Source organism: Astatotilapia calliptera, chromosome 8 (genome assembly GCF_964374335.1).
Source record: "Astatotilapia calliptera chromosome 8, fAstCal68.1, whole genome shotgun sequence".
NCBI lineage: Eukaryota > Metazoa > Chordata > Actinopteri > Cichliformes > Cichlidae > Astatotilapia > Astatotilapia calliptera.
Window position 1 is genome coordinate 16,393,854 of NC_137429.1, and position 10,325 is coordinate 16,404,178.

Consider the following 10,325-nt stretch of genomic DNA (forward strand, 5'->3'; position numbering starts at 1 on the left):
GTCACAGTCCAGATAGATACTCCAGTCATGTGTTATTATTGTCTGTGGTATGTCTACCAACTTTGTCAATGTCAAATGAATGCGCCAACTGTCAAACGATTAGGTCAATTTGAAGACCTGTGCATTGGTTTTATGTAATATAATAATGAATCAAAAATCATCATCAATGATAAAGTGATTCATGAAAAGTAATTTTTAATCTTTAATGGAATACATATGCAGGATAAAACAGGCATATATTTTTTTCTCCCAGAAGTCACGTTATATGACTTAAAGTTTATCATGTCAAAAGCCTTTCTGATCATGAGATAAAAAATTTTTTCGTTGCGACATGATGGAACCCAGGAAAATGGCAAAACATGACATGCATGCGAAGTTGCAGTAAGCTGCCGTAACAGCAGAGGGAGCGATTTTATTTCAATCCGACGTGAACATTATCACAGGAAAGCGTTTTAGCAGACATTATTAACACATTTACATGTTTATACATATTAGACACCTAGCTTAAACGTTTTTGGCAATTAAGGACCTTGAAATGTTCTTTATACGTTTTGTGTTCACTATTGATTTGTCTTTACATATGTTATCTCCCTGTGCTGGTAATACAACTTTTGCATGCAGAAATGCAACTGCATGCGTGTCCACTTCATGTTTTGCAGAAGCGTGAAATAAAAATGGTGGTCTGGTGTCTATTACACGTTTTGCCATCATATTGGGTTGCATAATGAGAGGTGCTCTGGTGACTAAAGGTGGAATAAATGTGGTTGGTTGAGACTGAAGTCTCAAAATAAAATGCGTAATTTATAACAGTAGCCTTGTTGTTCTAAAAAATAATTTCCAAGCAGAAATGGAAATGACTACATTACCCAGAAAGCTGCTGTACTAATTGAAAAACCAAATGTTGTTCATATGTGCTTTTCCTTTTTTCCAGATCAAGGCCTATTGTAATGGTTGAAGTCGAGGTGTCATTCAGCCCAAACCAAATCCCTACTCAGAATGTAAGCTGCTCAAAACCACTGCAGAACACAGCTACAGTCTGCTTTACCATGAGCAGAGTGTCTACAGTTGATCGAGGTTCTTTATTCTCCTAACTTTTTCAAAATCAAAATGGCACTGCCCATCCATTTTCATTTTTTAGTGTATGTACATTTGTAACATTTTAAACTCTGATTTATTCCAGCTCAAGCTAGAATTAATTATACTTTTACACTCGATGCCACTCGCAAACCTCCAAACAACCGAGCTTACATCAGTGGGAAGCAACGAGAGGAGTCTCGATCGGTCATTGTTGACTTAAGTACACCAAACTGTTCAACTGTAAACTTCTTTATTGAGGTAAAACAACATCAGAGAAAAACTAATATAACCAAAAATCAGGTTCAATTTGGTGAACAGCAGATTTTGTTTTCCATTTTGCTTTTAAGAGTCTTCCAACACGGAACCTAAATCTAACACTGCTGTCTTTTTGCAGGCCTGCCCAGACGATGCTCTCAATCAACTTTCCAATGAGCTCAAATTCACATTTGACGGTTTTCCTTCCAACACAAATCTCAGACCAAGCCTTGCTCAGCAGGCTCAAACAACAATAATTTATCCTGTAAATACCTTTAAAAATGTACTAGCTGGACATGAACTGAAGAACACAGCATTAGTTTTGACCTTATTTTTCTGAATTAACTTTTTGTTGCCATAAAATTGACTAACACCTCTTCTACCGAAGAATTCTTGGGTGTGAAAAGGACTTTGCTGTTTTCCAAAAGCGTATCAAGAATATTCAATTTGTTCAGATTAACAAAAATGTAAAAGTAAAGTTAGATGACAGAACAAACAGATTATTCGTTGGATTCACCGATGTTTCATTTATTATGTAAATAATGTGTAATATACATACTTTTCACATCATGCTGTGTTCCATAGTTAGGGTTTGAGATCAACTGCGGCACTGACAACAAATGTGTTGATGACCTAAAAGTGGACTTCAACTTCACCAGGTTATTATATTATATTATATTATATTATATTATATTATATTATATTATATTATATTATATTATATTATATTATATTATATTATATTATATAAGGCAGCACGGTGGTTAGCACTGTTGCCGCACAGCAAGAAGGTCCTGAGTTCAATTCCACCATCAGGCCGGGGTCTTTCTGTGTGGAGTTTGCATGTTCTCCCCGTGTTTGCGTGGGTTCCCTCCAGGTACTCCGGCTTCCTCCCACCGTCCAAAGACATGCAGCTTGTGGGGAAATCCAAATTGTCACTAGGTGTGAATGTGAGTGCGAATGGTTGTCTGTCGGCCCTGTGACAGACTGGCGACCTGTCCAGGGTGTACCCCGCCTCTCGCCCTATGACAGCTGGGATAGGCTCCAGCGCCCCCCGCAACCCTGAAAAGGATAAGCGGAAGCGAATGGATGGATGGATATATTATATTATATATTTTGTCGAGAACTTTACAATTCACCAAGAAAGCATCATGGTCCATTATTCTTTACACAGAGACAAATACTCAAGAAGCTGTTTTTTTGACAATTATTAAAGAAACACGAAACAAAAGAGGCATCAATCCACTTGCACAAAATTAATCAACAGCATATCAGCTCACCAGTGGGCAAATGGGCTCCTAGATGAAAAGAGTATCAAAAAATTGCCAATTCACGTATATCTCTTCTCTACACACCTTCACACTAATCTGCAGGTTAAACCGGGGTTGCATAAAAAAACACAGCGCAAATGCCCCCACCAAAGGCACCCAGACACCTCCACTTCAGGCCCTCAGGTTCTTAATAAAACAAAATACAAAAGTCATTCATATTTCAAAAAGATACGAAAAACCAGCAAATATGGCCTTTCACATACAACACATACATAAGTGTCATACATTAAAAGGGCTCAAAGATTTGACCAATACACAAAACATAATAAAACAGCATCAGCATTGAAGCACAGCATATATGTTACATACTACATATTTTGAATTCTAACATAGTATGTTAGAATTCAACACAAATACATGCTATATTTAGCTTATGGAAAGCTCACCAACACAGTGCAATCTGTTTTCCTCTTCCTTTATTCTCGTCCTCTGTCAGATCCTCAGAGGTTAAAGTGGGCATTGATGAGCTTTTGAATGTCACAGTCACAGTGGAGAACAGAGGAGAAAACTCCTACAACAGTCGCGTTATTCTCACGTACCCAGCTGGACTCTCCTACAGGAAGTTCACCATTCAGCAGGTAAGGCATCAGGATCAAGTCTTTATCAGTTCATCACTGATCTGCTGCTCTCCCAGTGCATCCAGAAGTCATTTTATTTCCTAATAAAGGGAAGAATTGAGTGCAAATCCTTGGACAGTGAAGATGGTTTATCCCGAGGAAGGACAGACTGTACTATTGACAAGCCAATTTTCAAGAGCAAAACTGAGGTTTGTTTTTTTTGATGCAATTTTCTCTTCTCACTTCTGCACAGTTTAGTAAAAAGATGTGAGGGAATCAAGATTTCTCTCCTTTATTTCAATTAAGGCTTTCTTCATTGTCTCCTATGGGATTGACACCAACAGTCGACTTGCGAGAAAGATCTTTGTCACTGCAAATGCCACCAGGTACTGTTCATTTGGTCATTTAGGTACTCCTTGTTTAATAACCCCACAGATACAGTACAACCATTTCACTTCTCTCTTTCAGTGGAAATCAAGAGAACACTACTACGAGTGAAAGCTACGAAATGAAAGAGATTGCTGTGAAATACAGCATTTCCATGACATTTGAAAAGTACGTGTGTTTGTATTTGTAACAAAGGAAATTATTTGCAAGCCAACATTCTTTTGTCTTACACATTATTTATATAATGTTTAAATGTTTAAATCTTTCTAGCACCCTCAGCTACAGCAATTTTACTTTTGGGATAAATAATTTGCAGAAACCGGTTCGACAATCAGTCACGGTAAAATATAATAAAATATAATAAATATTATTGTGTGAATTAGACCTAACCATTATAATGCTTGACTGCCTTTGTCTTTTCTCCCCATGTTTTAGGTAACAAATTATATCAGAGCGCTTAATTTCACTGTGGTGATCAAGGTTCCAGTGAAGCTTGATGAAAAAGAGATTTGGGTGAATTTGAGCAGCCTACAGGTAATAGAAAAGATACAAAAATGGGTCACAATTAGCTGTGTGATGGGTGAATTTGCTAAAATTAGGATCAATCACCCTGAAATTAATGTAAGTGTATTTCAGATTGCAGACTGTCAGAGAGGAAATGATGAAGCACCAAATGTCACAGATTCTGTTCCAAAGATACAAAAGAATAAAGTGGTGGTAAGTATGCCTCTGCACTTTTGCTACCTGTTAAAACTGAACCATGGTGCAGATTCAAAACATAACCTTGTACTGAATCACAGATTTGTTTCATTCAATTTTTTTTAAATCACCTGCAGGACTGCTCTGTAGCCATGTGCAGAGTGTTCAAGTGCAACACCTTCATGGGAAGACTGCAGAGTAGGACATACGAAATCTCTGCCAACCTCAGTTCAGGATGGATAGAGCAGGTAATTAAAGGGTAGTTTTTTTTATAAATGATTTATACATATTTGGATTATAGGTGGTCTTATGTACTTGAATATGATAACAATTTCTCCCTTAAATTGAACAATATTTTTAATTCAGCCTCATCCTAGTCTATTTTTTTTTTTCCATAGATTGGACTTCAATCTGCTAAATTCCTCTTGACCAGTACAGCCACTGTGGAGTATGACAAAGAACAATACATCTACTTTTCAACAGGGTCTTACAACAATCCTCCTGTTCGCAAGGTGACTTAGCATTACTTTCTCTTGTTTGAGATGTACAAGAGCTTAAATGTCATCCACATTGTGTCTCGTCATCTCTCAGATTGTAGCAGAGGTAGAAGTTTACCCTAAGCCAGATTTCACTAAAGCGATCATTGGAGGATGCTTGGGAGGGTTGGCTATTCTGGCTTTACTCACTGCTGGCCTGTATAAGGTGAAAGACTCTTCTTACACTTTTTCAATTCATTACATAGCTTTAAGATTTTTAGAGATCATGACCAGTTAAACAAAGGTTAAAGGTTTTTATAGTCACTCATATAGTTATTTTCATTCATTTTGTTTGCAACTGCAATACACAATATCTGCCTTTTAATGTTTTTTCCTTGCACTTCTAGGCTGGGTTTTTCAAGAGCAAATACAAACAGATGATGAACGACAGTACAGAAGATGGTCCAGGGAATGATGCAAGTGCACTCACAGCAGAATAAGAAAATCATATTTGTAGTTGTACATTTACTCTATATGAAAAATTTAAGGCCCAGTGTGTGTAGCAATGTCCATACTACCACATTTGATTGAGTCAACAAAAGATAGCTTGCTGTGTTTGAAATTACTCCTTTGCTTGCTCATTTACTATTATCTAATATAGAGGCTCCTAGCTGTGTCCTTCCACTACCTTCAGAAGCAGAAAACTGCTGAAATTAAATCATCCGAGCAGAAAAATACAACTGTCAATCAATGCCTTAAACTTTAGACACCCGAGGACAAAGGAGACACAAAGTCTGCATTCTCAAATGAATTAGATGAGATTAAATTTAGTCTGTGAAAGTCCTGTGATGGATTATGGTTGGAAGTGTCTTTTCAGGGTGACTTTTTCTTTGGTGAAGAATTTTACTCTCTAATCTGATCAACAATAAAATATGTGTTGTCAGCTTTGTGATGTGAATTTTTAACTAATCATCAGTGTCTATCCTGTGCAGCATGTAAACGCAACTATGCTTCCTTTTTTCCTTCTTATTTGACTTATTATCTCACTTTTAATAAGAAGATAACATCAGCATATTCTTGCATAATTTATGTATTGGCAAAAGGACCATCATTTTACAAAACAATGCTATAGATGTCATGTTTCCGCTGTGTGGCAGGCAGGGATTGGACCCAAGCGCAAACTCACGGGGACACGGGGGATAAATTCAACGGAACAAAAAAAACAAAAAAATCACTGGCGTACAGTTCACCAATAACTCAGGGGGCCGACCGTGCGGGCGGCAACGGGGAAACAGTTCTGGGGCCGACCGTGCAGACGGCAACGGGGAAACAGTTCTGGGGGCCGACCTCGACGGCGATAACGTCCAGCTGGTGGCCCGGAAAGTGGCCGGCGATTCCGAGGTGCAGAATGTGGCTTGGTCGGCAGCGTGGCAGCTGCAGGACCAGGCGAGGCTGATACAGAAGCTGAGGCTGGTGCAGAAGCTGAAGCTGGACCAGGCGACGCTGAAGCTGGACCAGGCGACGGCGAAGCTGAAGCTGAACCAGGCGACGGCGTAGGTGCTGCAGGCCACGGCGTGGCAGCCCCAGGTGGTGGCTGGACGGGCTCCTCGGGCCCCCCAGCTGACGTGGCATGAGGCTGGACGGGCTCCTCGGGCCCCCCAGCTGACGTGGCATGACCAGTAGGGACAGAGACCACTGGCTGAACAGAAGGCAGGTGGTGGAACAAATGACTAAGCTGAACACTGGGGAGATGGCTGAGCTGCACAGTGGGCTAAGGGGTGAGCTAACAGTAACACAGGAAATTGAACTATGGACTGGGCTGCTAACAGAGCTAATGGCTGTATCCCAATTCAGGGTCTGCAGCCTTAAAGGCCCCATTTTAAGGCCGATTACGTCACAGCGACGCGACGAAGGCTGTCCCAATTCGAAGGCTGCTCGAAATGCGGCCCTCAAATGCGTCCTTCATTTCCCTGAATTTTAAGGATGTGGCGGTGTAGACTTCGTGGCCCAACATATCCCAGAATGCATAGCGCGGCGGTTTGTGTGGATAATTTTGCCAAAAAAAACGGCAGATGAGGGGCGCCCGAAGAGTAAACTTTAAGTAAGTACTGAATATTATGTCACTTATGTGCAAATGTTTAATAACGAAGAACATTAAAACATTACTGTTGGCCACATGTCGGCAAAGTTATGTGACATTAGTGACGTTTGTACTAACTTGGTTTTAAAGCCTTTACTTTAAAATATACGCCGTTCAATAGCTGAGCTTAATCTTACAGAGAATGATCAAAGCTCATGTAGAAACAAACAAACAAATGAACAAAAGATTTTCTCCTTCATTTCTGTCAAACAAAGCTGTATGAAACGTTTCCAGCTGTTAGTATCATGGTTGCTAGGCAACTTGGGCAGCGCGACGGAGGCTAGACTGTCCCATTTCACAAGCCTCGCATTTCCGGCCTTAGCGGTCTTTGAGTACGCGGCCCTTGTGGACCGTTAAGGCTGCGTACTTTAAGGCTGCAGACCCTCAATTGGGATACAGCCAATGACTGAGCTATAGACTGAAATGCATGCAGTAGTGATGGTGGTGATAATGGTTGTGGACTTAACTCTCCTGAGCCTCTGGAACACAGGGAGGACTGCTGGGCGGGCTTGCCTGAGCCTTCAGCAGAAACAAGAACGGGTGCACGCACCTGCCGGACACTAGCCGTTCCCACCCCAGGAGTAGGTATGGGTGCGGAGACGGGCTGTATCCTGGCTGACCTCACCCTGGGGACCGGCATGGGTGCAGGGGTGGACTGGTTCACAGCCCCCCTCACCCTGGAAGCCAGGACAGGCACCGGCAACGGCTGGGCAGCTGCCGTTCTCACCCGAGGCGCTGGTAGGGGGTGCAGAGACTGACAGAGCCTCAGTCGGCCTGGAAACCAGAGCAGGGACCAACTGGGCCCCAGACTCTCACACCCGAGGAACTGATACGGGTGCAGGGGTACGCTGGGCCCGAGCTGCCCTGGGAGCAGGAACACAAGTAGGCAAAGGATTGGGCCCAGAAAAAACAGTCTTAGAATGGGCAGGCTCAGGGTTAAAATGTACTGGGTCAGCAAAAACAAACTTATCAAAAATGAATTTTGCACTTTTTCCACCACGCTTTACAGTCTTTGTTTTAGTAGTGTTTAAAGGGTTTGAAGAGTTTGACTTGTCCTTAATTAATCCCCCCTCCCAGGGAGCTGAATGAAAATAATTTTCCCAGTCATTGTCATCATCCATAAGGGAAGTTCCCCATGGATCAGAGGTGAGTTTATCGTTCTTCTCAGTTGTGGCTTCAGGTGGAATGTGTGAAAGGCAGTCATTATGACTCACCACCGGGAGTTGCTCAGCAGGTGAAAAGTGACGGCGGCGTGAGCGTCGCTTCCTCTGAGGTGAGGAATCTGACGGGGTGTACAGCTGAGCCTCTGACGTGCAGGACGGCAATGCAGAGGCTGGCGCATGAGCATCAGAAGAAAAACTGAGCACTCCCACCTGAAGCGGCCGAGGCTTGGGTGCGAGCGGGGCAACAGGCGGAGGCTTTTGGCAACTTCGGGGACCTCCGAAAGCCAGCCGATTTCCTCGGAAAATCCGCCCATAGTCAGAAGTGCGCCACGGCCTCCAGCGGAGCTCCTCCTCCAGCTGGGCAAAGGCAGCATCCTGACGCTCACGCAGCTGGGAGCGGTTTTCTGGGTCCGTGTAATGGTCGCGTTCTACCCTCATGTTTCGGCTGTGTGGCAGGCAGGGATTGGACCCAAACGCAAACTCACGGGGACACGTGGGATAAACTTGAAAAGCACAGCTTTATTGCTGGAAAAACAGCAGGCAGGATTCAGAGACAATACTAACACAGTACAGAGGAAACAGGAGGAACATGAGGGTAGAACTAAACCTAAGAGCTAGAAATCACAACCCAGAAGGACAAGAAATCTAGAAAAGCAAAACAGGACCCAATAAACAATAATATAGAATCAAAACACTGGGCCACAGGCCCAGGACCGTGACAATAGAAGTAAAAGACTTTACAGCTTTAAATTCTAAACCATCTGTGTCAGTAACAAAATAAATGCCAAAAATGAGATTGTGCTGCTTTTTGCTTAAATGTAACATTTTAACCTAATATCAAAACATTTCATGCACATGTATTTTTAAAGAAATTGTTTGCTAGAATATCAAACTAGCTGTACTCAAAGAAAGGTGTGGTTCAGCAATTGCAATCTTACATTGAGAAACAATATGCTAAAAATATTTGACCTGCACATTTGACCTGGCCCTCAAAAGTCTTAGCAGCCAGGTTAAAATGATGCATCTTAAATGAATTTGCCAATATTTTCAGTTGATAAACAAACTTATTATTGTTCAAATGCCCTCTAAAGTCTGGAGTGGGTTTTCAGGTGGAGATATTATATAGCAGCTGGGTTTAAGGAAAAATGAGCACAGCTTTAAATATCCACACCATCTGTGTCAGTAACAAAATAAATGTCAAAAATGAGATTGTGCTGCTTTTTGCTTAAATGTAACATTTTAACCTAATATCAAAACATTTTATGCACATGTATTAAAAAACATGTTTGCTACAATATCAAACTAGCTGTACTCAAAGAAAGGTGTGGTTCAGCAATTGCAATCTTACATTGAGAAACAATATGCTAAAAATATTTGACCTGGCCATCACAAGTCTTAGCAGCAAGGTTAGACTGATGCATCTTACAAGACTAGAAAAAAGAAGGAAGAAACGTTTAAATGTGGAAGAGGGTAGTGGCCTCTTCAACCTCTGTGCTCTTTCTCAACTTGTATTACAAAACACAGATCAAGTCTTGTATTACATATCTTTATTCTTAAAGCATCAGAGCCTGGAATATCATCCTAAAGAATGAAATTACAATTTTCCAAATTCTTGAGTATTTAGAAAATTTTGAAATTTAGGCAGTATTAAATTAATCACATTTTAAAACATGCATCATATTATCTACTACTAGAGGTGGGAAATAATGAAGTACAGACAATTTATTTCTGTACTTAAGTAGAATTTACAGGTATTTCTACTTGAGTATTTATTTTTCTCAAATTCAAAATTCTAATTTTATTTGTCACGTACACAGTCATACACAGTACGATATGTAGTGAAATGCTTGGACAACTGCTCGTGACCTAAAGAAAACAAAAAAAAGGAAAAGGCTATGAATAAGATAGGAAATAAATATGAAAAATTAAAAAGGGCAAATTTAACTAGGAAGGAATAAAATATAAATTAAGGTTAAAAATGAAATAACTGTACAACACAAATTAGAATGAAGGGTAAATTTAACTGGGAAAGAATAAGATAAAATATATAAATTAAAGTTGAAAATAAAATAACTGTACAACAAAATACACAATATAGAACTATATAAGAATGTATGAAGAAATATAAATAAATATATACACAATAACAGCAGCTGTACAAGTATTAACCGGAACTTTTGACAACTTTTGACAACTTTTGACTTTTACTCCCGACATTTTTAAACAAATATCTGTGCTTT

The 10,325-nt window shown here is 40.5% G+C and overlaps 1 protein-coding gene across 1 annotated transcript in view; it reads left to right on the forward strand.

Annotated features, from left to right (window-relative positions):
• The window catches only part of LOC113019308 (uncharacterized), a 43,191-nt gene extending 37,462 nt beyond the window's left edge, over positions 1-5,729 (forward strand). The window contains exons 47-61 of the mRNA XM_026162917.2: positions 932-1,074; positions 1,181-1,335; positions 1,472-1,597; positions 1,918-1,991; positions 3,100-3,241; positions 3,331-3,429; positions 3,527-3,606; positions 3,689-3,775; positions 3,878-3,947; positions 4,043-4,141; positions 4,244-4,324; positions 4,444-4,554; positions 4,705-4,818; positions 4,898-5,008; positions 5,190-5,729. Coding sequence (XP_026018702.2) covers positions 932-1,074; positions 1,181-1,335; positions 1,472-1,597; positions 1,918-1,991; positions 3,100-3,241; positions 3,331-3,429; positions 3,527-3,606; positions 3,689-3,775; positions 3,878-3,947; positions 4,043-4,141; positions 4,244-4,324; positions 4,444-4,554; positions 4,705-4,818; positions 4,898-5,008; positions 5,190-5,282 — 1,585 coding nt within the window. The 3' untranslated portion in view covers positions 5,283-5,729. The remainder of the gene's footprint in view (positions 1-931; positions 1,075-1,180; positions 1,336-1,471; positions 1,598-1,917; positions 1,992-3,099; positions 3,242-3,330; positions 3,430-3,526; positions 3,607-3,688; positions 3,776-3,877; positions 3,948-4,042; positions 4,142-4,243; positions 4,325-4,443; positions 4,555-4,704; positions 4,819-4,897; positions 5,009-5,189) is intronic.
• Positions 5,730-10,325: the final 4,596 nt, after the last annotated feature.